The 27,124-nt window shown below is 42.4% G+C and overlaps 3 protein-coding genes across 5 annotated transcripts in view; 1 reads left to right on the top strand and 2 right to left on the bottom strand.

Annotated features, from left to right (window-relative positions):
• rpap3 (RNA polymerase II associated protein 3) overlaps window positions 1-20,300 on the top strand; it is a 40,860-nt gene extending 20,560 nt beyond the window's left edge. Inside the window, exons 2-18 of one of the 3 annotated variants that reach the window (XM_074625419.1) lie at window positions 3,358-3,465; window positions 12,424-12,586; window positions 12,754-12,912; window positions 12,990-13,100; window positions 13,186-13,313; window positions 13,695-13,816; window positions 13,905-13,975; window positions 14,307-14,441; window positions 14,728-14,855; window positions 14,939-15,060; window positions 15,775-15,845; window positions 16,256-16,348; window positions 16,877-17,067; window positions 17,182-17,374; window positions 18,038-18,135; window positions 18,233-18,333; window positions 18,448-20,300. In XM_074625419.1, the coding sequence (XP_074481520.1) occupies window positions 12,434-12,586; window positions 12,754-12,912; window positions 12,990-13,100; window positions 13,186-13,313; window positions 13,695-13,816; window positions 13,905-13,975; window positions 14,307-14,441; window positions 14,728-14,855; window positions 14,939-15,060; window positions 15,775-15,845; window positions 16,256-16,348; window positions 16,877-17,067; window positions 17,182-17,374; window positions 18,038-18,135; window positions 18,233-18,333; window positions 18,448-18,533 (1,962 nt within the window). In that variant the 5' untranslated portion in view covers window positions 3,358-3,465; window positions 12,424-12,433 and the 3' untranslated portion in view covers window positions 18,534-20,300. Of the gene's footprint in view, window positions 1-3,357; window positions 3,466-11,623; window positions 11,648-12,069; window positions 12,207-12,423; window positions 12,587-12,753; window positions 12,913-12,989; window positions 13,101-13,185; window positions 13,314-13,694; window positions 13,817-13,904; window positions 13,976-14,306; window positions 14,442-14,727; window positions 14,856-14,938; window positions 15,061-15,774; window positions 15,846-16,255; window positions 16,349-16,876; window positions 17,068-17,181; window positions 17,375-18,037; window positions 18,136-18,232; window positions 18,334-18,447 lie in introns of those variants that run through there. The other 2 variants (XM_074625420.1, XM_074625418.1) reach the window with 2 other exon arrangements.
• Window positions 8,217-11,630, bottom strand: atp23 (ATP23 metallopeptidase and ATP synthase assembly factor homolog). The gene is made up of 6 exons (XM_074625421.1): window positions 11,409-11,630; window positions 11,019-11,064; window positions 9,747-9,828; window positions 9,506-9,643; window positions 9,029-9,112; window positions 8,217-8,935 (listed from the first exon to the last, which is right to left on the bottom strand). The coding sequence occupies exons 1-6, from the start codon at window positions 11,554-11,556 to the stop codon at window positions 8,732-8,734; spliced, it is 702 nt and encodes a 233-aa protein (XP_074481522.1). The 5' UTR covers window positions 11,557-11,630; the 3' UTR covers window positions 8,217-8,731.
• Window positions 20,301-20,413: 113 nt separating the features above from the next.
• On the bottom strand, window positions 20,414-25,699 carry LOC141761799 (cell adhesion molecule CEACAM5-like). The gene is made up of 13 exons (XM_074625417.1): window positions 25,644-25,699; window positions 25,497-25,547; window positions 24,953-25,201; window positions 24,609-24,875; window positions 23,918-24,217; window positions 23,561-23,830; window positions 23,052-23,300; window positions 22,711-22,977; window positions 22,343-22,588; window positions 21,761-22,078; window positions 21,261-21,536; window positions 20,896-21,144; window positions 20,414-20,811 (listed from the first exon to the last, which is right to left on the bottom strand). The coding sequence occupies exons 1-13, from the start codon at window positions 25,693-25,695 to the stop codon at window positions 20,789-20,791; spliced, it is 2,817 nt and encodes a 938-aa protein (XP_074481518.1). The 5' UTR covers window positions 25,696-25,699; the 3' UTR covers window positions 20,414-20,788.
• Between the last annotated feature and the right edge of the window lie 1,425 nt (window positions 25,700-27,124).

The raw sequence follows: 27,124 nt of genomic DNA, 5'->3' as shown, positions 1-27,124 counted from the left end.
TTCTTCAAACTTAGTGTGTGACCTCCTCGTTGATTCTTACGACAAAGGTTACAGTTTTGGATCAGATCTATCTTAATGATTGATCCATGTTAACCCTTTTCTTAAAGGTTATCTTTTAGGGGGATATATCAGCAGAAATGGAATATACTGTAGTATTAAAGGGACTGTATGTAACTTTTTTACACATATAAATCGTTTTTTATTGCCAGTGTGTGAACAGGTTGTGACCTAACCTTCCGCAACTTTCCTGGTTTCCTCTATCAGCCTGTAGACTGCTTTTAATGTGATGAACCCGGGCCCGTTTATACCGGGAACATCCAACGGATGTGACGTCATGCACGCTCACAAGTGCCTTTATTTTGATCTCCGCTTACAGAGCTAACAGTGTGCAACCATAGCTAACGTTTGGTTAGAAATGGAGTCCATTAACGCCAATAAACGACCAGCCCTCCACCACAACTCAGACTCCAACACAAACTCAACGGAAGCACCAAAAAAACAAAGTTATATCTAGTGAAGCCTGTTTTGCAAAACATGAATGTGACCGACGTCGGAGGAAAACTAGGCTCAACATCGGCCGGGCCTTCGATTCACGGTGGGACCTTCGTTTACGAGCATAAGCGCGCACAACAGGACGCTCGTTGTTAATAAGCAATTTCTGATTCTTACATAGAGTCCCTTTAATAAGTATGTTTTCTTTAGAGTATAATCACCTGAAAATAAGAATCGTTTTGTTTTCGTTAGCTTAGAATGAGCCGTTTATATCTACATACGGAGCTGGTCATCTTCACGGAGCCGGACACTGTAGTTCTGCTACACGTTTGGCACATGTGAGAAGTTTCAGTTGATTGCAATCTGCAACCTCACCCACCGCTAGATGATTTGTTTTTGGCTTTGTCCAAAATCGCATACTATGCACAATATGTGTACTATCATTCAACATACTTTTTGTGTGATTAAACAGTATCTTTTCGGACGCACTGAGCAAGTAATTTACGTCGTCACTTCCTGAGAGCCTCCTTGCTGATTGGAGACCCGTAACCATGGTAACGTGTGCCAACCTCATGTGACCAAAACAACAGTTTGTGAGGATTTAAAGTCTGAATTAATGTACTTTTTAATACTTACAGTTAAAAAATGTATGTTACAGAGCTGTCCGTCAACGTCTGTTATGAACGTTGTCATCTACCGCATTGCATTGTGGGATATTTATGACGCCGTAGTGTCCAGCTATGCATACTGTAATGTCTCACCAGAAATAGTATGCAATTCGTGTACTACTCGGACACACTAAAAAGATCTCACATGCTGTTTAAGCGTGCTAAATAGCATGTTAATATGGAATATCGGATGCAACCTGTATCTTTAAGGACACGAGGAAGACAAAGTTTTCATCTTGTACTGTGTGTGCCAGCGCTAACTGCTAATTACATGTGGTTAGTTTTCTCCTAGACTGAGAGAAACCAAAGTGTGTCAAGGTTTATTAGCCACAAATTCACCTCTAAACATAGGTTGATACTGGATTGATGATGATTACACGAACCCATTCATTCTGTGCTGCGCTCTGCTCTCTATTTTCATTCTGTTCAGGTTGGTCGTTTTATGTTTCCTTGTGTTTATTACAATTATCTTCTACTGTTGTGCCCTTACTTTCTACACATAGTCCTCAGCTTTCAGTTCAGTCTATCCAGAGTTTTACGAAATCACTTTCAACATGACTTGTCAAGGTTAGCAGAGCTGTCTGTTGGGATGTATTAATGAGCCGGGCGCCATTAGGGAGCGTTAATAAAAAGAAAAAAACACAGCCCTGCTCTTACCCCAGGACATTGTCCAGCGGTTGTTATGTTAATCACTTAGGCCTAATTAATACCACGCATATCATTAGCAAAATGGAGATTCAAATGCCAGCGTGCGTTAATTACTGTTGTAGAAGTCATCTACATTTCTGCGGTGAAATGGTAACCGTCTGCCGGCGCTAATTTACTTGAAACCCTCTCGTCATCTGTGCTGGAAAAATGACATGTTGTAGAAAGTTTTCAGAAATAATGGAGAGGCGAGACATTGACATTGTGTTTCAGAGATTTAACGTTTGACTGTCCAGATAAACCTGTACTTAACTCTCATACAGGATGTTTAGCGGTATCAACATGATCTACTGTGTGTTTCAGGGGGATTTCCTGATATAATCTCCAGTCCTTTCATTCCTAATAAACCTCACTCAGCGTGCCACAAATCCCTCGACTTACTGTTGTTATTGAGACAAACGTGGGAAAAGGACACATAACTAACTCTCCACCTCCTTCCTTTTTCTATTTGACTTTGAAAACACGACGGCCACACACGCCAAGACTGCCAGAGCAACTAAAAACATGAAGTCTCATTCTATATTTTCTTTCCTTCTTCACACAGGCCAGACTTTATCAGTGACTTATATACAACAAAGCTTATCAGTAATGTTTTTAACAAGTTAACTGCTACATAACTATTTGAAGGATCGTGAAACATAAACCTTTACACTTACAGTGGATTTAGATTTTCTCTAGGGATGCACCGATACTGATACCAGTATCGGGTATCGGGTCCGATACTGTGCTCATGTACTCGCAAAACAGCTCCGATACAACGGAACCGATGCCACTTTACGGCAGCGTGACGTTAACCTCAGCATCTTTCGGGTCCTATCGCAGGCGAGACGGGCCGGTGGTGCGCCCGATCCCGCAGGGCCCAGGATCCCACCTTAGACGGCGCGCGCCGGCCCTCACTTTCATTGCGCGACAGGGTTTTGCTTGCACCCATTTTCATTCACATATCTTGAGGTCAGAGGTCAAGGGACCCCTTTGAAAATGGCCATGACTCTTTTTGTTTGGAGCGTTATTTAACCTTCTTTGCAACAAGCTAGTATGACATGGTTGGTACTGATGGATTCCTGAGGATTTCTAGTGGAATGAGTGTTGGTTATACTTCTTTAGACTGTTTTTATTGTGACCAACAGAGGTTTTTCGTGTCTTGTTTACCGCCGGCTGAGTGGAGGGACCGTGGTTAACTCTGGAGCAAGTTAACGCAGTAGTTTGTCCGTTCTGGGCTCCTGTAGAAACATATATATATATATTCTATTCTTTAGTTTCAGGTGATTATACACTAAAGAAAACATACTTTTTTAATACTGTATTCCATCATATATATATGCCATACACTTCCTTTAAGAAGTCTTAAGTTGAGTTAAATCTGATGGTGCATATTGACTTATGTGGGACTCAAAGAGAAAGTGTTACGACTCCAGCCAGCCCCTCGTCATGTTACTGTAATATGTTCTGTTCTGTTCCTCATACCATAACACTAACTCTCCTGTCGTTTCAGACTCCGACACTCCCTCCTGCTCTGCAATAACCTGCCATTCACCTGAACCTCCCCGCCCACCTCCTCACCTGATCTTCTGGTTTTGACCCCAGCCGACCTTTGAACTGAGTAAGACACAACTACACTGATTGCTCTCTGATTTGTGCTTTCAAATCCAGGTCTGCCATTTGTCTCAAGTCTTTGGGACTTCATTTCCAAGACTTGAGGTTTACTTGTAACTTGTAAAATAGTGCAATGGAGGTGAATTAACGTTCGTCTCACAGCATTCAACAGCATATCTGTCCAGAAACGGTGTCCTTGTTAATCAAGACAATCCACAGAGCACACTGTTTTCACAGGAACTGTTTCTTAGGTATAAAGTAGTTCTCAGGTTAAGTGTTAATCCCGGTTATAGATGGCCTTGCTTTGAGAGATTCGTGCCAAAAAATTGTCTTTAAATGACACAAAATTCTCGTAATACAAAGATGATCTCTGCCAACTTTAAACACCTCCTTAATTAATCCTCAACTCGCACACATAATTAATTGATATACATGCCCCCCCACACCACCGCCGCTGTCTCAAACAGTGCTTCCCTGCTGGGGAAGTTAATTGTCAGGTTGGAAGGTTCGCCTCCAGAGGATTTGTGCTGTGAATTATAATGATTTCAACTTTCTGTCCGCTCCGCTGTCAATGTCGCCTGTTAACTACCTAATGAATTATATCACATCCCAGAGTAACACATGCACTGTATTAGTTTTTAAGTCTGTATTATTAAGTACAATAGATGCTATATGTTGACAATTAAAAGTCATGCTTGTCTATCTATTCCTTTAATTGAAGTAATAATAACAATACAACATCTACTAATACTACAACTAATGGTAGTCAGACTATTAGACTGTTGTCAGGCTATTAAATAGGCGTTATCGGTCGCTATAAGCACCATAGATGTGGGTCAATAGGGGCCTATTACACCCAATAGTAGGTTTTATATTCTATTCACATGGTCGATCACTGAAGAAGACAACAGCAAGCTCTAGTGTCCGTAGTAATTATGATAGGAGCAGAAGCAGAAGTCAGGCGCTGTACAGGCGGCTACCTCTGGGTCTGAAAAGTGAAGCCAATGCTGAAGTGCCTTAAACTTGCATTCTTTCTAACAGCCAGCAGGGGGCGACTCCTCTGGTTGCTAAAAGAAGTCTGATTGTATAGAAGTCTATGAGAAAATGAGCCTACTTCTCACTTGATTTATTACCTCAGTAAACATTGTTAACATGAGTTTATGGTCTCAATCTCTAGTTTCAAGTCTTCTTCAATACAGCATGATGTGCATTTAGTAAATGATGGTCCCATTTAGAGTCAGATAGACCATAAAGCAGGAGATGCTTTAGGGCAGGGCTACCTTGTGATTGACGGGTCGCTACCACGGCGTTGTCCGGTCTGGGAGTTGTCCGTGTTTTCGTCTTAGAGCTTTAACCCTTTCACTGTGTGTTTTCAAAAGTTAATTATAACATTTTGGTCTCCTAAAAATATCTTATTCAGCGTTCGGTTGTACTTAGCTCCACCCTCTCGTTTCACTTCTGGTTGCAAAAAAACAAAACAGCCAAAATGCCAAACTAAAGCCTTCAAAACGTCAGTCCACAAACCGACGGGTGACGTCACGGTGACTACGTCTACTTCTTATTTACAGTCTCTGGCACTCTGCGGGGTTTTTCACCCAGGAGTTCACAAGCGTTAAGTTTTGCTTTCACTTCTGAAACATAGTTATTTTAAGCCAACACATAATGGTTTTCCCTTAATTTGACTATTGTGATTGTGTTGCCTAAACCTAAAGAAGCCTTTTTCTTTGTGTTCAAAACGTAATGTTTTCAGTTTTACATGTTAGAACGTGTTGCTTTTAAGTTCGCTTTCGCTTTTATAACATAGTAGGCGTAGTAGGCCCTTAACGACCCAACATCTATGAGTTTATAACCACTGATAACGCACATTTAATGGCCTGATAACAGTCGAATCGGGTGCAATAGTGCTAATAAAGCTACTTCAACTCCTACAACTGCTGCTTCTACAAGGTTAAACTGCTAATTCTGCTAGCAGGTCCACTAATAGCTACTGCACTTCTACTGTTCATCTTCATTTTTGTTCTTTTTCATGTTGTTATTCTTCTCATGGATATGTATCCTCATCTATCTGTATTCAGATATGATATCAACTGGTAAAACAAGGTTCAAGTCGGCAGCGATCTTTAGATATGCACTCTTGTCCTCAATCTGCTGAATATGATTGTTCTCCTCGGGCTAAAGAACAGGCGACTGGACTCAATATGTTTTCTTTGTTCGAGTGTTTCCCCAGAGTGCTGGAGAGACGGGACAGAAAGACGACCACCTTGGCCAAAGGATGCCACGACGAGCAGCTTTTCCCCAGCCAGGTCTGCTTCCTTCTTTCCGTCACGTTCGTTCCAAAGTCATCCAAGACCTCGAGAAGCAAATGCATTGAATCATTTTTTCCCCCTGAAGCTCATCACTTACTATTGTGCAGAAACATGCATGGCCTTCTTCATAAAATAAGGCCAGAAATACCAATCTCTCAGTATAGAGCTAAATAATTCAGCAGTCTCTCATTATCAACTCCACCCCCGTGAAGAGCAGGCACCTTAAAAACTTCACAAAGGCAAGCGGGTGTCCTCGCACTCCGTCGCCTCTCCGCCGCTACAACTAAATCTGCCATTATTCTAATTAATGAGACGAGTTCATCAGTGCTCTCGGGGTTAATGTGTTGTCCTACAGCAGATTAGTGGGGGGATTTCAGTGTTGCTGGAGCATCCTAATTAGATCACAGTGGGCGCTGCCTGCTTAAATAGATGGAATAATGAAAGTCGTCACTCTTCGCAGCGGCAACTTCATTACTGCGCCCTATCTCTCTGCTCATAAAAAAGGGCCAACATTCACCTGGAAATGGATTCAATTATATGTATCAATAAAACAGTAACAGCACTTTCTTTTATAAGTTTGGATTGGATGTTCTGGTGAGGAGGATTAGTGGCCAAAGCTGCCATCTAAAGGACTGAGATGGTACTGCAGTCATGAAAGAAGAAACTATGACTGCTCTACAACACAAAAAGACCAAAATATACCAGCTGGGGTGATGTTGTAAAATAGAGAAATATTGCTATAATTACATTCTAACATACATATGTTGTATCTTTGACAACAATCTCTGTATACTGCTGCATACAAACATTTTAGGCTACTTTAAAGGGGACAATTTTTCAGGTTCATACTTGTCCGGAGCCCTCTCCAGTGGCTCCCTGTGGATTTTTAAAAAATATTAGTGGAAATGAATAACTGTTTTTTTGTTTACATTTTCAATTTTATTTATCATTGTTGTAGGTCTATGGTACGACGGTACGACGGAGTATTAGGGCCACATTGAGGACAAATAAATAAATCGGAGATTTTAAGAATAAAGCCATTGGTTTACGAGAAAAAAAGTCTTATTATGAGAATAAAGTCATATTAGTATATATATATACATATATATATATATGTATATATGTATAGTATAGTAGAAGTAATTTTACGTTTCTTTATTCTCGTAATATTCCGACTTTTTTTTTGTAAAGTCATGACTTCTATTTCGTAATATTGCGACTTTTTTCTCGTAAAGTTATGGCTTTATTCTCGTAATATTATGACTTTATTCTGGAAATCTCCGATTTTTTTCCCCTCAATGTGGCCCTAATACTCCGTCGTACATTTGCTCTTTGGCCCTCACTGCATTAGACTTACATACTATATACTAAGACTATAAACTGTGTTACCTTCATCACAATGATCAAATGTTTTGCGGCTCCAGCCAGATTTCTTTTTTCTTTTGATAGTAAAGGTTGCTGACCTGTTCTAGGCTAATGAAAACACAACGATTCTCAGTTTCAGGTGATTATACACTAATGAAAACATGTTATGAATATTATATTCCATTTCTAACAATAGATCCCCCCTAAATCCTAAACACTGGACCTTTAAATCCCGGCTACGGTCCTGAACTCCGTACGAGAGAATGAAATATTACAAATTCACATCCTTGTTCTGCAAGTCTAATTGTATTGTATCTAGCAGCTGGCATTTGATTTGTGCACAGTTCCAGCAGTAATTCTATTGTTTCGTATGATTTCTTTATTTAGCCTACTTGGGTGTGTGACAGTGCACAAATCCAAATATCATTCCCTTCTTTTGTTTTCTTGTGTTTGTCTCCGCATTAATCCCACTGCCTCGATGCGGGTTTTCATCATTTTCTCTGTTAAGCTTCTAAAATTAACCTAATCTTCTTTGCTCGTCATCCCACCCACTCGCCTTGCTGTTCCGAGCCCACGCTCGTCTTGCGTTTTCTAAGAGAAGGAGCGTTGAGATAAGTGGCATATTACACTCCAACGGGAGACACACCAAGTGACTTTGTGATTATGATGCAGAGGGTGTTGTCTTTGAGATAGGGAGAAGTGGAGGAGGGAGGGAGGGAGGAGGGGGATTATGAGGCTAATTCCCTTATAACTTTTTCCCTCATTAATCTCTGCGGAGGGATACGAGATTCTTTAAATGCTAATGTCCAATAAAGATGTCAGCGGTGACATTTTACAGTCGCGGCGCAGATGTGAACAAAGTTGACCGTGTTGTTGTGGAAGAACTTTTCCTCACTCGACTCATATCGCTTTGCCTCACATGTTAATTTGAAGAATCCTCTCTCTCGGGATTAGACGTAAATGTGTTTTAATCAGCAACGCGCCTACTTGAGCTTCAGTAGCAAGTCATGAATTTTACGTCAAGGTTGAACGTAACGCCCCCCCCTCATAAATGTCCTCACAAATAACTTTCTCAGACGAATCGAACTTTAATTCAAACACAATCCGGTTTAATTTAAGCACAAATCAGCTCTATTTACAAGAAATGAGTGGAGGTCAATGTGGCAACAAGATGAAAAGCAAACAGAAATACATTATTTGTCATCAAACTTTCGACAGCAAACATCGATGGACAAAAAATGAAATCCTGCATTTCCTTAAAAGCACCGATTGATTGAATAAAAACAAAGAAATAAATCACCTGGGCCTCGTCTAATAATTTACTTCCACTTCAAAAATCACTCCTCACGATCCCTTTATACAGAATTAGTATAAAAAATGAAGGTAGAACATGAAATGTACTGAAAATCCTTCCTTTGCTTTCCTGTTCCAAGGACAAATCACTCTCTGAAAATCCCCTCTGAAGGGATTTGATCGTTTTCGACACACTTGTCATTCTGTTGAGGCTTTTCTGCTGACCGGGTCCCCTGACGCTGCTGAGCTCTCGTCAGCACCACCGCCAGTCACAGCACCCTTGGCGAGTTAAATGAGAATGTGACGACGTTAAAGGTTAGCGTAATATCGATCTCTGTTCTCATAATCTCTGTTGGCAAACTTAGCGTCCTTCTTGTCGTGCGGGATTCGTCCGAACGGCGCGTGGTCGTTGAAGCATGTGTCGAAGACCTCGTCCACTATTTTCACCGCCTCCTCTCGGCTTATTTTCCTCACAGCCAGGATGGAGCGAAGGGCGCGGCCTCTGACGCACTCCTGTCAGAGCAAAACAGCGTGATCTAAGTGTTAGATTACAGACACAAACCTGAAAGCTGCCAGTAAAAGTCACATTTATCTCAGTGCAGGTACCTGATGGTGCTGCTTCAAGCCGAAGTTGAATCTGGAGACTTCGTTGCTAAAGGAGCAGTCTTCACTGAGGTTAGCGGCCCGAATCTGAAATAACGACACAAAAAAAGTCTTTGGATGATCAGCAAACACAACTTTTTTTTCTGTCAACTTGGGCATGACGTCATTCCCAGCACCGCCTTGCAATTTCCGAGGTAATTGTAACGCAGCATACAGTATATTCGTGAGCTGCTTTTAAAGATTTACATTACATACATGCACCTTATTGCCATATTAAGTTGCTTACTGTATGTGACTGCTTTGAGTGTTTCCCTGCACTCTGGGTACATTTTGATGTCAAAGAGCGGTGACAGTGAGCATTTTGACTGGTTCAACAGGAACACAGTGCCAAAGATTCAGAGACACAGATTAAACTGTATCACCACAATAACGTTCCCACTGCACATAAATGCCGCCAGTGTCAAACACATTGGCGCTCACCTCAGAACAGGCCAGATGTCTGAAGTTGTTGAACCAGTCCACGTGGGCCCGACAGTGGTCAAAGGCATGGATGAGCTCGTGTGTGACCACTCGGTTCATGTGGGACTGCTGGTGGATGTTGTTCTGACACAAGACGATCTGCAAACAAACGCAAATATCATTAATGTTGAGCAGTCGCATTATTTTACGCCGTCAGAACCGGATTTATCTTCATTAATTCCATGATAGATCTCTTTCTTACTTGAGAAGAAGCTGCATCAAAGCCACCGCTGACCGTCCCGTCACAATCCTCACAGGAGAAGTGTCGGTCTTTGAACACTTTGCTGTATTGAGGAATAAAACAATCAGAGTTATTTTTTTTTTTTTGGTGCAGTGGAGGGAGGGAAACAGGTGGAAATTATCAATTAAAAGACAATATTGGAGACATGGAATATTAACTACAAATTTGAATTTTGATGAACGCGTGCAGTAGATGCTCTAAGCACAAACAATATAAGGACACAATAAATTGAATTTGTAATTAAGATTAATTTGCACCATCCAAAAAGCAGTATCAAGGCTGTGCTTCTAAAAAATGTTTTTGATTAATTAAAGGGGAACACCAACTAAATTATGAATTCTAATATGTTATTTCCACGGCCTAGTAAAGTTCAATCAATATATGTGAACATGAGCTGCTCTCTCTCAAAGCCAGAAACTAGAGAAGTAAGTCTCAAACTTGTGATGTCATAAGGTATAAAGTCAGGAGTTGCTCCATAGACAATGAATGGGAAACTGATTTTTGTTGTCTTTTCTTATACCCAAATGAGCTGTATTCTATTGTAATGTTGTCAGTTGTGAAACAGAAAATGTTCCCATATACTCAGAACATCTCTCTGGCTGCTCTCAGTGTCATTTGTAACATCTCTCCCATTCATTGTCTATGGAGCGGTTCCACACTTTATACCCGATGACATCACAAATTTGAGCTTTAGCACTCTAGTGTTTGTTTCATGTTTACTAATATTTGTTGGACTATCTTAGACCATAGGAATAACATGTATGAATTTTGAAAATGGGTGTAGTTCCCCTTTAATGTCATAATTTCTGATCGACACTACTCAGGTGGAATTTCATTTAATTCTCATTGTGCAATATCATTTTCCACTTGTGCAATTTTGTTAATAGTCTGTTTATTGTCAATACTGCTCCTATTTTAATACTTCCTTCTATTTAAATGGTTCATATTCTGTTTAGCTTTTTTTTACTGTGTTAGCTGATGCATCTTGTTTTTTGCACTATCCCCTTTACTGCTGTACACTGCACATGTCCCCACTGCAGGAAAGATAAAGGAATATCTGATCTTACTACTTCTCTCTCCTCTTCTTCTTTATTATTATTATTATTAGCAGTAGTAGCATTTGCAAAACTATTATCTGTAGAAGGTCTGTGTAAACAAGGCAGGGATGAAAGCATAAACAGAGGAAGGTCAACAGTGATCACACACACACTTATATTGTATTATGATACGTACCATCCTGAACTCTTCATGGCACTGAGGAGGAGTTTGGCATAAGGACCTTTAGAGAAACACAGAAACACAGTTAGAGCTGAATGAAGCCTAGTTAGCAATTACTGCTGCTCCTCTGACAGTGAGGTTAAAACATAAACATTGCAGTATTTAAAATCATAAACACATTTGACAGAAACCTCTTAGTTAAATAATATATCTGCTGTTTACTGCTGTAGATGACATTCCCTCTGAAGGGCTAGTTAGCATGCTAGTTAGCATGCTAACTTGTATGCTATAATGAAGGGGCTAGTTAGCATGCTCGTTAGCATGCTAACTTGTATGTTACAATGAAGGGGCTAGTTAGTTAGCATGCTAGTTAGCTTAGTTAGCTTAGCCTGCTCCATCACTCACTGGTCTCCATGGCCAGCTGCAGCATGACCTGACACTTGTGGTTGAAAGTGAACAGACTCTCTGCGATGGATCCTCCCTTGTAGTTCCTCGTGTTCCTCTCCGGGAACAAGTCGTATCCATATTCCTCCTCTTGTTTAGACTGATCCATTCTGCTGTCTGCTCTCTGGAGGTGCTAACAGCTAGCAGAAGCTCTCTGAGGTCATCACTGTTTGTAGATCACGTGATCACAAAGGTCAAAGGTAATGAATTGGGAATATTTATTTTTTATTAGTTTTATTTATTTATTATCATACAAAATAAATATATAATTCACTTAAATATAATATAAAAATAAATTAAAATATATATATTTTTTCAACGCAGTTTTGCTGGAGATCCGGTATAGATCATCTATTCAGTACGTGCAGACAAGTCGTCAACTCGTACTACAATGCGTGCACCAAAGCCAAAACCGACAGTTCCGAGTACAATTACTGAAGATGTTTGTACAACAGTTGTATAACACGGCAATACAAATGAACCCAGGGGCTGTGGGATGTGTAGTTTTCTTTTCAGTCAGTTGATTGCGGACTTTTACAAACTAACAAAATGTTCTTGTAATAAGTTGTAACATAGACGATCTTTGGTTACGCCCAAGGTGCATGCGCAGTAGCAGCAGCAGCGCAAAGGCTGCTGGGTACTCGGGTGTCATGGCTGCAGAAGTAAACAGAAGCTCTGAATAACGACACATGTTGTTGTAGTTTTTAGCCAAATTAACACATTTAACTGCGTTTAATCAGCCGGAGAATCAAGTGCGAGGTATTATACAACGTTCATTAGCTATAGAGTCACTTAAATGTACTTTATTTGCTCTAATTGTTTGTTTTTTATGCTTTTTTAGGTGACTAGCTAGCTAAAACAGAAAGCATGACAGCGTGATTCTCCTGTGTTTATTTCTTGGCTTCGACTTCAAGACTACAACTACAGCAACAACGTGTTAAGAGTTTCTCCAAAAACATAACTGTGTGTTTGACAGGGTGTGTAACATGTCCGGAGGGAACAAAGCGGTGGAGTTTCAGCTGCAGCTGAGACAGAATCAGGAGGATCTGACCAGCTTCATGAGGGAGCTGGGGAGCTGGGAGACAGATATCAAGAAGAAGGACGAGGAGCTGAGGACAGGAGGACTAAAGGAGGACCAGGTCTGTCCCTGATGGACACACACACACACACACACACACACACACACACACACACACACACACACACACACACACACACACACACACACACACACATCCATCTCATGAGCAGGTGATGTTCTGGATGATTCAGGTGTCAGCAGTTTGTTGTCTCTTCTCTGTTGTAGAATAAGCTCCCACCTGTGCGCAACAAAGACTACAAAACCAAGATGAGGGAAAGGAGGAAGAAGGAGCCAACAGGCAACGGTGACGCAAAGGCAGAGGACACCAAGGAAGCCTCAAGGATAAAAGCATACGACTATAAATCATGGGACAAGTTTGACGTGGTAGCTACTGCATATTTATAAAATATTACTTAACGTGAAGTCGTGGAGTAGTTGACTAAATGCTTCTGTGGTCGCAGGACAAGGCTCTGGCAGAGATGGATAAGGAGGAAAGTCCTGCAGAGTCAAATGAGTCAGACTCCGAGGAAGCTGCAGGTGATCAGGAGAACGCGCTGGCTGAGAAAGATAAGGTAAATAAGAAGTACTGCAATACAACTAACTAAAGAGAAGAAGAAAAGACCCTTTCCTAAAGCAGATTATACTTTTATTTTTTAGGGTAACACGTTTTTCAAAGATGGGAAGTACGACGATGCCATTGAGTGCTACACCAGAGGGATGTGTGCAGATCCCTACAACCCTGTGCTTCCCACAAACCGAGCCACCTCCTTCTTCAGACTCAAAAAGTAAACACCATAGATTATAAGGCTGCTGTATTGCACTATAAAAGATGGTTATAAGTATTTTTTAATAAGTGTAACAACATTAAAGGGATAGTTCAGGTGTTTTGAAGTGAGGTTGTATGAGGTACTTACCATAGTCAGTGTATTACCTACAGTAGATGACAGTTAGTATGCTCCCAGTTTGGAGAAACAGACAGGAGTTACAGCACAGAAGCAAAGCAATGTACTGCTGTGGACGGGGACACTGACTGTTACACTGACTATGGATAAGTACCTCATACAACCCCACTTCAAAACACCCAAACTATCCTTTTAAGGAGGATGTGAACACGGTGGTAAGATGTTTTGTACCCCTGTAAATCATTGAGACTTTGTTCTTTGCAGGTATGCTGTGGCAGAGTCCGACTGCAACTTGGCGATAGCGCTGGACAGCAACTACTTCAAAGCGTACGCGAGAAGAGGAGCAGCACGGTTTGCACTGAAAAAATACGAATCTGCGTTAGAAGGTGACGAACTGAACTTCAAAGATTTAGATTAGATCATCTGTTTATCTTGAGTGCACTGAGATAACAACATTAATCTGTTTGTGAATAGATTATGAGACGGTTCTCAAGCTTGACCCCGGGAACACGGAAGCACAGACTGAAGTGGCAAAAATCAAAGAGGTGAGGATCATTTTGGGGTTTCAGCCTCATTTCCCAAAGTCCTCCCCCTCTTTTATGAAGACAACGGAGTAGAAAGTGCTGGGTATATTTGTGGTAATCACATACAGGTGCTATTTGGATCCTTCATGTGTACTGTGCTTATTCAGTCTTGTGAAGGGCTCCTTGCATGAGTGGAATATGATCTCAAAAAAGAAGAAAATGCAAGTCTCCTTAAAAAAATAATCCAAGGCACACTGTAAAGTTTGTACAAAATTAAAATGCCTTTATTTTACCTGGCAATAATTGTTTAAAACGATCTTCCTCTTCTTTTATTTCCTCTCTCTCCTCTCAGATTATAGGACATCAGGCACCGGCCGCCCCGAGTGAAGCCACGCAGCCACCGGAGGCTCCCACAGCCGACCCTGAGCAGCAGAGACTGATGGAGGAGCAGCAGAGACGACAGGAGGCGGCTGTACAAAAAGACAGAGTAAGCTTTGCCTTTTATGCTGCAGCATCCCAGTTGGACTCTTTTTTGCATTATTAGTTGTGGTTAAGAAGACTGATGTTGGCCAACAAGGGCAACATTTGAAAACAGGCAAAAAGAGCGAGCTTTTCAGTTGTTAATGTCTGAAAAAAGGGAGAACCAGCATCTAACATTTCAGCACTGTTTGGCAGCAAAGGAAATGTTTAGATCCTGATATTTCTTAAACAATTTTGTGAACAAATCAAGCTGTGTTTATTTGGAAATATGTTTTCTTGAATGTGCCTTTCAGGGGAATGCTTATTTCAAAGAGGGGAAGTATGAAGCGGCTGTTGAGTGCTACAGCAGAGGAATGGAGGCAGACTGCATGAACGTCCTGCTGCCCGCCAACAGAGCCATGGCCTTCCTCAAGCTGGAGAAGTAAGAACAACTTTTATCTCTAGACTGAAAAGGTTTAGTCTGTTAAAAGTAGATACAAACTTACATTTGTGTTTTTGCTGCAGGTATAAGGAGGCAGAGGAGGACTGCACCAAAGCCATTTCTCTGGACGGTTCTTACTCCAAGGCTCTCGCCCGTCGCGCCACCGCCAGAGTGGCTTTAGGGAAACTGGAGGAAGCCAAACAAGGTGCCGTATAGAACAACACTGTCCTCTGAAGGCAAACAGCAGCAACCACATTCTGTCTTTTACATATCTAGCTGTAATGTTCTGTGTTTTTATAGTTGCTTTAATTTTCATCCTTACATGTTGCTAAATTGGTCTTAAGTTATTTTAATCATGTTCACAGCTTAGGCTCAAGTTCTGTTTATTTATAAATCAGCTTTAATTTAACATGCAGATATTCAACAACTTCATTCACATACACAGACAGCAAATACTTCCTTTATAGTTAGATGATCCTGCTACAGCGCCACCTATTGGCCAAATGGCACCAAATTTGCCATGGTCACTCAGACATCATATCCACAAATGTCCATCAAATGTGGTCGAAATAGCACAAAGGAGATATGACATTTTTGAGCTAACTTTAAGGGCCAGCTATAGAAAAACTGTCTGTAACATCAACAATCAAAAAAAGTAACTTCTTCCGGCTTGGTCCAGAGATGTTCTGTACCAAATTTGGTGAAGATTGCTCAAAATTTGTAGGACGAGTAGCAAAATGTCACAGTTAGACAAAATTCTAAATGTCAGAAAATCAATATAGACGCAAATGGGCGTGGCTTATGTAGATAGATTCGTCTGAACCCACAAAATCCAGGAAAAGTTTGTTTCTGATTGACTGTCTAGTGGCATATAAACATAGTCTGTCTGTGTGTGTCTGTCTGTCTGTGTGTGTTACAGATTTCCAGGAGGTGTTGAAACTGGAACCCGGGAACAAGCAGGCCCTGAACGAGCTCCAGAAACTGCAGATTGTAAGATCCAGTCATTAGTTCACATTAACGTAGTTCAGTAAATATAAAAAGTTAAACTGAGGTTGAAAAAGAAAAGTGATGGTGGGAGAAGGAACAACGTTAAAGAATATAAAGAGCAGCGCTACTCAAGCTACAAGTCAAATACATTCCTGCGTTACAGAAATACACTTTAAACCTCTTTTTAACTCTAAACTTTACATTGATTGCTGTTGGTTGTTTGTAACGTTGTGACGGTGACTCAGAGACTGAAGTTTATCCCTCTACTGTGTTTTATGTCCCTGTAGCTATGAGAACAGGCAGAAATTACAATCTAATGTACAGATGGTTTATGAACACATCAGACTTTATCAGGTTTCATCTTCTACAGACTTCACTTGTATTCTCTTAACGTCCCTCTGTTGTGTTGTTAGGATGTGGCTTCCAGCGGCCTTCTTCAGACACCAGACGGCACACAGAGGAGAACAGTTCAGCCGGTAGACAAACCAACACATCTGCAGTCAACTGTGAGTTTTTCCCCCTCAGTGCAGAAGTTGTTTTTTTAAATGAAAATACTGTCTGTACATTTTGTTACGCTGAAGGCCGTAAAGGGAAAGATTAGTAGACGTCTGACGCTACAAACACAGATGGGATCTGACTGCACGTCAGGTGAAAAGTTTAACTTAGAAGCAGGATAATGTGCTGTATTTACATTTCTGTAAGGATCCTTTAAATGATTACTTTGAGCTCTAAGAAGTTGTGATTAGCATTTGTCTTTTTATTTGACATTTATAGAAGTTGTACTTGTGAAAATCAGCTAAATTAAAGTAATGTACAAATTGTCGGACATGATTTTTCTATCCAGTAGTTCACTCCCCATGTTTACAGCATGCTTTTGCATTATTTGTCCAGCAGGTGGCAGCATAGTAAACAATCTAGATTGAACATCTGCATTCTGTAATATTCATTTTGTGATATCTTTACTAGAATTCAGTTCAATCAGTGATCTGAATGTTTTGTTATTTGACTGATTCTGAACATCTGATGCTCTTCAGAAACCTCTGCGGAGGATCGATATCGAGGAAGTGAGTGGAAAGGTGACGGTGTCCGAGGTGGAGTCCGAGTTCTTCGTCCAGGAGGTGACGAGGGAGGCCGAGGATGAATCCTCTCCGCTGTCGACGTCACCCAGCGCCAAGATGATCAAGATCGAGGAGATAGCAGAAGTCCCCTCGCTCTCATCTGACCAGTTAGTGGCACCACCTCTTCTACGTCATGATATTTATCAACGTGTCTGTAAAGCACTAAATGTTTTGTGGAATGTGGTATCCAGTAAACAAGATGTTCTGCTTCTTAATCCCAGAGTTCCTGCTAACAGACAGACCAAACAACCAGCGCAGCAGGAAGTCGCTCATCCTCCTCCTCCTCCTGCACCGTCAGCCAGCTCCTCCTCGACAGCAGTAGACCTGCCTCCTCCACCCACCAGCAGCTTCCAGCTGGAGGCCGACCTCCGCAAGATCGGACACCAGCCGGAAGTGATTTACAGATATCTGAGGGTGAGCTGTGTGTTTGGATCATATTTGTGTGTTCAGGCAGTGTAATTATACAATATACTGTCATACTAGCTTGTTGGGAAGGAGGTTAAAAAACTTGTGCTAAATTTTGGCGAGGAAAAACTGTCATGGCCATTTTCAAAGGGGTCCCTTGACCTCTGACCTCCAGATATGTGAATGTAAATGGGTTCTATGGGTACCCACGAGTCTCCCCTTTACAGACATGCCCACTTTATGATAATCACATGCAGTTTGGGGGCAAGTCATAGTCAAGTCAGCACACTGACACACTGACAGCTGTTGTTGCCTGTTGGGCTGCAGTTTGCCATGTTATGATTTGAGCATATTGTTTTATGCTAAATGCAGTACCTGTGAGGGTTTCTGGACAATATCTGTCATTGTTCTGTGTTGTTAATTGATTTCCAATAATAAATATATACATATATTTGCATAAAGCAGCATATTAGCCCACTCCCATGTTGATAAGAGATAAATACTTGACAAATCTCCCTTTTAAGGTGCATTTCGAACAGATTAAAAATGTTTTAATTAATCGCGATTAACTATGGACAATCATGCGATTAATCTCAATTATATATTTTAATCGATTGACAGCCCTAATTTTAACTGAAGTTCTCAGTCTTGTTATTGTTCTTGTCTTTGCAGCAAATCAAACCCGAGGCGTTCGCAAACATTTTCCACAACTCCCTTGAACCCGACATTCTCAATCAGATCCTGAGGACACTGCATGGTTTCTATATCAAGTGAGTTTTAAAAGATGCTCGTAGAAAAAGAACCCAAACTGGTTTTCGATTACATTGTTAAGTATCGTACTGTACATTGACAACCGGTCTTGCTTAGGAACGAAGCCCCGGCCGTCACGCTGGAGATCCTCAGGAGCCTCGCGAGCGTGAGGCGCTTCGACATGGCCGTCATGTTCCTGTCGTCCCCGGAGAAGAAAGGTGAGAGTCTCTCTTTTGATGTTGCTGTTTGCAGAGGATGACTCATAACTTCCCACCCACACATTCCATCATATTGATAATTTGCTGTGCTGCTTTTCTCTCTCCCCTCCGCAGTGCTTAAAGAACTGTTTGACTTCCTTCACCAAGCCGAGCTGGAGGAATCGTCTGTCGCAGCTTTACAGAAGAAGTACGGCGTGTGACGATGCGACTTCTACAGACTTTAAACACACAGTATTTTCAAAGCCAACTAAACAACATAGTTATATTCTAAATTACTGAATAAACTTTAGGTTTTTATATCATTCTTAGCTTCACAGTGGTGTTCAAATGCAAACATTCACATTTTGGTCAAAGTATGTTTTATTTATTTTCCCATGCCCTTTTGAAAACTTAATCCCACGTGACCTGACGTAGGTTTCTGCATGATGACGCTGCTACATGTACAGTATCTATACATCCTTATAGTCGGTGTATTAACGTTACATACAGTAATTTAGATGGCGGTCGGCGTGCTCCCAGTTTGGAGAAGCAGACAGGAGCACCGGCACGGAAGCTAAGCGACGTACTGCTGTGTGGACGCCACGTTAGTTCAGATCCGAAAGTCACACAATAACACAAACAAACTAACCAATCGATGCAGCGGTAGGTAGACCAGCAACTCCCGTGTTCTGCGAGGTAAAATGACTGTTTTTTTGTGAATGTAGTAAGGCTGCACAATTAATCCAAATGTTTTTGAAATTGCAAAATGGCATACTGCAATTTTCAAATCGCAGGATGAGGAAGAAATCGCAATATTTGTTAGAGGTGAAATTAAATATTGTGGTGCTGCAGAGATGTTCTGGCCTATACATCATATTCTACAGACTTAAGAAAATGTTTTAGTTTGGTACAGATCGCTGCAAAAAATCTCTAATATCCCAAGTCATATCTAATTGCAATATCAGTCAAAATAATCGCAATTACATGCAGTATTTTTTTCATAATTGTGCATTCCTAGAATGGAGTCTGGTGGCTTTGAAGACCGCAATATAACGGCTTCAGTTCCCTGTCTTAAAGGGCTGTCTGACGTCGATGTAAGCTGAAAATATTCTAAATATAACGCAACTATTAAACTGATTTTAGGCGGCTAAGATACGTTTTTCTGCTGCTCCCGTCCACAGCCGCTTTACCTCGCCGTCAGACAGCGCTGTCCGACGGGGAACTGAAGCCGTTATATTGCTCTCTTCAAAGCCACCAGACTCCATTTACAAAAACAGTAATTTTACTTCACAGAACTTACTTCAACTTACTAAACGAACCATTTCAGTTATTTCCAAACTTAGCACAGCTAATGTTAACCCAGCTAGTGCGATCACATTATTCATAACCTTATTGAATAGCTTACTTGGGTAACCTATGTCACTGCTTTTTGCAACGACTGAGGACTAGGTGGGTGTTTTTATTTTTATTTTAAAAGACGGCAAAAGGACGCAGATGGACCCGCCCTTTAAATTCATTAAATTAGACTGCTCTGTTATGGACCTGTGGAAACATGATGTCATGTACTTTCTCTCTCTTCATAACACTGCTTTCATCTAAAATTCACAAATTGTACGCTGTTGTTCTGACCTTTTTAGTGTTACGGGTGAACTCTGCAACGTTACTGTGTAAATGTGTATGTTTAACCAACTGTTTCCATATGAGCATGCAAACCTGAAAAATAGTTTTTGTCGGCGATTATACCCCAACCAGAAGGGATGTTCTATCAACAGGAGGTGTGAATTTCCAACTTAACAACACTGTTTGAATGCAGCACAAGTCTGGATTGGTCTCTGTGAGTACTCTGCCCTGTTTGAATGTTCCAAAACAAACCAACAACGGACATTTCATCAGCTAAACCGGCTCAGTTTGACTGATGAGAGAACTGTGTGAGAAATGACACGTCTCTTTTCAGAAGCTGAACAACAAATAAAGGTGTTATTTTATAATTTGTGTGTTGTTGAATCAGTCACTGCAGAAGTAGAAAAATAGTTTTGAACTCAGTACGTAATCTCAGATGTGTCACACGGGTGATGAATTATCAGGGAAAAGAAGTACAGTAGTTCATTGTTTATTAAGCATAAAGGTGTATATTGTTTGGCAAGACAAATGGGAATATATATCATGGAAGAAAAAGAGATTAGCCTTGTGTGATTAAAAACCCAGAAGACTTATTACTCAAGCACACCATCCATATCGTCGCTCTATACCTGTCTAATCTTCAGGGTCACAAAGAGGTTGGAACCTGTCCCAGCATGCATTATGCTAAAGTCAAAGGAAACGCCCTGTTCAGGTCGCCAGTCCATCACAGTGTACACAATGCTTGAGTAAATACAGCCCCGACACATACAGAAAGTGTCATTAATAAGAAGATTGTCAAACTATAACTTCGTGCTTCAGAGCATTTTGCAGATTAGGAGAAAGTTCTTCCAGTGTCTCAGCATCCACACCAGTGAGGATCTGCAGCGAAAAGCAACATAGATTAGATTTAAATAACCGCTTCAACCGTCTAAATACACTCCAACACCTCCAACGACAGCCTACCTGAGACAACGAGCGTCTCGTTGACCGCCGCCGTCTTCCCGTCGTACGGGTTCTCAGCCTGGCAGCTGATGGACTCTTTGGAAACGTGACGGTTCACGGTGACGTCAATAACGCTACCCGTCATAGTCTTCCCGTACAAGGTCCACTTGAAGGTGCAGGGAGGAGAGCACTCAGCTTTGCATGTAAAGCTCGCCGTAACCCCGATTTCAAGAGCGTCCGGCCCTTCAATGGTCACATGCTTTGGTCCGTCTGTAAGAGAAGAGCCGCAAATACATGCTAAACCTTTTACAACAACCGTACTCAAAGAGGTGCAGACGTGCAGTAAAGTTCGTGGAATCATACTTCAACCCTTGATATTTGCTTACCAGGCACCACCACTGTGGTCAAAGCTGTTCTGTTTTGCTTCGTCACCGAGTTGAACGCCACGCAGATGAGGGCGGCCTCGTACGGAGGTGTTACAGGTGTGAAGGATATGGTGGCGTTTGTGGACAGGGGCTTGCCGTTGTAAACCCAGTTGATGTGGCAGGCGGGGAAGCAGTCGGCTGAACATCGGAGCTCTGTTGTGGATCCAGGCTCGGCAAACATCACCTCACCCACCGGCCCTTTGTTGGGTTTCATAATAAGCGTCTCATCCGGCCCATCTGGATAATATAACGCAACCATAAAGAGAAAAGATTGAGATGAGAAGATTGCGGAAATGTTGAGTATGTCAAGTAAGTTACGTGACACATAATTCAACTTTGACTTCTGGTTTCACACGGGACACCAACACCGGTCTCCTGGGCAAAAGTCCTGGTGTTTTTTGACCCGCCTATCCACCCCGACCTCCTCCCTACAAGTACATTCATGACCCTGGTATACTCACAGTTCACTTGCATCTCGTAGCCGACAGACAGGATGGGGGTTCCACCCTCGACTGCTACCGACAGTGTGTTGTAGAAGAGGGTGCGGTTCCCACCCTCTACTACCAAACATTGGTACACCCCTCCGTCTTCTCGCAAGAGAGTCTTAAAGGTGATTGTGATGTTGTCGGGGGAGAAATGCACTCTTTCAGTTGCCGGCATTCGCTGTTCGTTTTTGAGCCACGTGATGGAGGCCGGGACCCGAGGGCCGACACACTGCAGAGAGAAAGGCTTGCCTGCAACCGGTGGGGCCTGGGAGGTGGGACGCACTGAGAATGGGTCTGTGAAGAGAGAATATTAACATATCAAGTGATGAACATTGCTAGTTTATTATGATCACAAGGCTCCTACACCATAACACAGTGGTGGACCCAGCCCAAATGGCACTTCATCTCATTTTCTCTACTGGAAGTGCACCTTTGAGGGCACTTATCTAGCATAGGGCAATCCGAGAGACCACTTTTGCAGCGTCCCGAGTCCACCGGTGCCATAAACATATTACTCGAACCAATACAAAATCGTTTGGAGCAATATCACAGGCTCACCGATGACTGTGAGGTCCTTAGTGGCGGTGATGGTGGCGTTCGATGCAGTGTTTGTTGCTTCACAGGTCAAAGGCTCAATTTTGGAGTAGTCACTAACGGTGATCTTGATTTGGCCACCATGGAAAGTCTTCCCCATGTACGTCCAAGTCAACGCACAGGACGGAGTGCATGTAGCAAAGCATGTGTATGTGTACTGTTTTCCCATTGCCACTGCGCTGTCACCATAGATGGTGATGTTGGATAAGCCTACAGAAGGAGATGACAAAAGACATTTCAGGTTACAGCAGAACATGTGTGCAATCAAAATGTCATCAAATTTAAACGATCCAGTAAGTGGAGCGGTGCTTATTGATTGTTCTTTCACATACTGGCCACCGGCAGCTGCAAAGCCTTTTCGATGTAGAGATGCGAGACGGTGTCCTGAGCCTTACAGATCACAGTTTCAGAGGCGAAGATACTAGAAAGTGGAGTGACAGAAATTGCGTTGCCCTGTGCAGAACTGATCGGCTCCCCATCCCAGGTAGCCGTCCACGAGTAGCTGCAGGAGGAGTAGCAGTCGGCTGAGCAGGTAAAGTTGGACGCAACTCCTGCGGTCAGGAAGGCTGGACCGCTGATGCGTATATTTGATGGTCCAGCTGAAAAGGGAATTGGTTTTAGGCATTCCTCTTAAAAAAAAACACAAGCTCGAATTCACTTTTTTTTTTATTACCTCTCACTTGCAGCGTCTTTTGGGCAGTGGCTGATTTTCCTGTTGCAGGATTGACTGCCGTGCATGTCAGGGTTTGTGTCGGCGGTAGTTCCCCAAGATGCATCCTCAGCGTCGGACCCTGAGAGGTCACATTACCCCTGGTCCAGGTGAACGAGCATGTTGGGTAGCAGCTGGCTGAGCACTTGAAATCATACTGCATTCCCACAGTCAATATGTCGACCCCAGTGATCACCACCGAAGACGGCCCGTCTGTGGTTGGAGGTAGAACAGATGATAGTTACTACAGACAGATTTTTGGGAAAACACGTAAATAGCAGAAACATGTAAATAACATCAGCTTGCATGAATGTTTTAAATCAGTATTGATTATAATAAACAGGATAAAAGAACAAGAGGGATTGTGCACGGCAACATATATGGTGACATTTTTGCGTTAGTGTTGTGGAAGCAAGGCGTTAGGGCACCTCTAACGACGGACGGAAATATTTCTGACCCTTGTATATACTCACAAAATACTTGCATCTCGTAGCCAACAGACTGGATGGGTGCCCCCACTTCTGTCACCACACATTGGTATAAACCGCCGTCTTCCTGCAGGAGAGGACTGAAGGTCATCGTGATGTTGTCGGGGGAGAAATGCACTCTTTCAGATGCCGGCATCGGGCGTTTGTTCTGCAGCCACGTAACGGAGGCCGGGTTCTGAGAGCCGACGCACTGCAGAGAGAAAGGGATGCCTGCTTCTGACTTGCCCTTGGAAGAGGGACGCACTGAGATGGGGTCTGTGCAGGGAGAATATTCAAAACATGAGAGACATGATTACCTCATACCATTTTCATCACAAGGTGGGAGCAATGTCACAGACTCACCAATGACGGTGAGGTCCTTAGTGGCGCTGGCAGTGGCGTGAGATGCACTGTTTGTTACCTCACAGGTCAGAGGCTCAATTTTAGAGTAGTCACTAAAAGTGATCTCCAGGTGACTGGCGAACTTTTTCTTGTCCCCCTGATGCAAGATGGGTATCTCGATTTGGTCACCGTCGAAAGTCTTCCCCATGTACGTCCAAGTAAAGCTGCCGCACGACGGGTTGCACAACGCTATGCATGTGAATGTGTACTGTTTCCCCATCGTCACTGTGCCGTCACCTTGAATGATAACGTTGGATATGCCTAAAGAGAGAGTTTGCGAAACAGAAGCTTGAATGTATTGTGCTCATTTCACAACATCAGAACATTAATTCGTTAGCCAGTTACAGAAATAAAATTTGATTTTGAACAATATCACTGACTTCCATCATGTCCAGGACAAATTTCCCCAAGGGGACAATAAAGTGTATCGTATCGTATCGTATCGTATCGTATCGTATCGTATCGTATCGTATCGTATCGTATCGTATCGTATCTTACTGTATCGTATCTTACTGTATCGTATCGTATAACTAAACTGCTTTAACAGAAAGCACACACATTTTTCCCATTCAACATAACCAGTGGGGTTGATTTCAAATGTTTGTTGCTTATTGATTGTTAATCCTCATTCGAGGTGAGTTCTCTCACATACTTGCCACCGGCAGCGTCACAGTGGTAGTGATGTAGAGGTGTGAGACGGTGTCCTCAGCCGCACACGTCAGAGTTTCTTCGAGGACAGTACTGGCATATGGAGGGAAAGAAATGGTGTCGCCTTCCACAGTCTCGAGCTTTTCATCATCCCAGGTAGTAGTCCATGTGTAGCTGCAGGAGGGGTAGCAGGTGGCTGAGCAGGTAAAGGTGGACGCGGTTCCTATAGTCAGATAGGTTGGACCTCTGATCCGTACGTTCGATGGCCCAGCTGGAAAGTTTGGAAATAGATTTGGTTGAGAGGAAGTGGTGCTGCTGAGGGATCTCATGAATTTGAATTATTCATACCCGTCACTTGCAGCGTCTTGTGGACGGTGGCTGACTTCTTTGTTGCGGGGTTCACCACCGTGCAGGTCAGGGTCTGCGTCAGCTCTACGTGCAGGAGCTGCAGGCTCAGCTCGGGCCCCTGAGAGGTCACGTTACCCCTCCTCCAGCTGAACCTGCAGCCCGGGAAGCAATCGGCCGTGCACTTGAAACCGTATGGGATTCCCACGGTCACTACATCGACCCCATCGATCTTCACCGAGGACGGCCCGTCTGCAGGAGGACCCAGAACACACAAGACTTTTACAATTCAAAAATATTAAAGGAAACTGAAGCCTATGATGAAGACCATGACATACAGCACAATAAGAGAGATACCATTTTTAAATATTTGAGCTAGGGATGCACCGATACCGATATTGGGCCGATACTGACTCAAATATCTTGCCAATCACGCAGCCCTAACTCGGTATCGGCCGATACCCAAAGCCCAGGTATCGCTTTCGGTATTGGGACAGAATAAGTCAGATCCATTTTAACGTAAAAATCTGAATTAAAAGGATCTTACATGAGTTTTCCTCCACGGCTCCATCCTCTGCAGTTTCACTGGCAGACAAACCTTGGTTATGAGAAAAGAGAATTCATTAACATCATTCATTTTCTGGCAATTTATACAACACTGCAAACTGCAGTTGGTGATGATCCAGCATCTTACCTGCCAGGCAGGTGAGCAGCAGCAGCAGCAGGCAGGCTGAGTGATGATCCATGGTGCTGCTGCAGACAGACTGAACAACTCTCCAACACTCTTATAACCATCCACACTCTTATAAAAGGCCTTGTTATCACCATGCAGGTTATCAGCTGGCTTTAATCTCTGCAGAGGGCGTGATGCATGCAGGCGGCCGACGTGTCGTGTGGTTTTGTCTTCTGATTATGGGTTGTTGTTTCTTTTGTGTCTGCACACTTGATTCAGGTCAGACAATGTGGCTCCGTCTGTTTCTCGTATCTGCCAACGGTTGTAAAGATTCTAAACTCAATTTATCACAGCGGCTTGATAGAGAACAACTCCAGCAGCCGCCTGTTGGATCTGATATGTTTTTGGTGGTTTCTTTGTGGTTCTGTTAATGCATTTATGACAAATATCTGAGACCAACAATAGACTTTGTTATGGGGGAGATAGCAGGTCAACAGAGGTCACATAGAAGTGGTGTACATTATCTGAAAGCTGGAACCTGAAGATTAATTTGAGATGCAGCTCAGCGCTTTGTGTCAAGTTGTTCTAGTCGTAATGAATGAATGAATGAATTGAAATAAACTGTGAAAGTGTATAAGGGTTTAGAACATTATGATAGAAGTATATGATGTCCATCCCCATGCTCTATTATGTCTCATATGTTGTTGCAACAATTTTTGGGTTGATACACAGATTTGGTGCTCAATTTAACCATTTTTTACCACTCCAGAATTGATAAAAATTATCAATAATCCCCCCAAAATACCACATTAAGACACCAAGACCTTGAGGAACACCAGAGAAAAAGCCATGCTGTGATTTGGTGTCAACAACCTTTGAAATTTGGAGATTTCTGCAAGAATTGTATTTTTCGGTGATTGGATGGCGAGCACTTCTGTTGTGGAAACTGCTCAGAAACCCCCTTATTGTCAATCTAGCTAGGAAAGCCATCCATCCTCTGAATGCTCTAGGTCTCTAGTTTAATCCATCCATCCTCTGAATGCTCTAGGTCTCTAGTTTAATCCATCCATCCTCTGAATGCTCTAGGTCTCTAGTTTGATCCATCCATCTTCTGAATGCTCTAGGTCTCTAGTTTAATCCATCCATCCTCTGAATGCTCTAGGTCTCTAGTTTGATCCATCCATCCTCTGAATGCTCTAGGTCTCTAGTTTGATCCATCCATCTTCTGAATGCTCTAGGTCTCTAGTTTGATCCATCCATCCTCTGAATGCTCTAGGTCTCTAGTCTGATCCATCCATCCTCTGAATGCTCTAGGTCTCTTATTTGTGGCTGTAAAGTTTCATGAGGCTGTGATTATCCTAGAGGTCACCACAGGTCATTTTATACAGTGAGGTCACGTTAAAAAAAAAAATGGTCTCACTACAATGAAATGTCTCCTATGGGGACTAACATCATCACACATGAATACAGTTGGGCTCATTGGATCCACAAGAGTCTCAGCT

The sequence above is a fragment of the Sebastes fasciatus genome, chromosome 23 (assembly GCF_043250625.1).
Source record: "Sebastes fasciatus isolate fSebFas1 chromosome 23, fSebFas1.pri, whole genome shotgun sequence".
NCBI classification, from domain to species: Eukaryota; Metazoa; Chordata; class Actinopteri; order Perciformes; family Sebastidae; genus Sebastes; species Sebastes fasciatus.
This window is presented reverse-complemented; position numbering and strand designations above follow the sequence as displayed.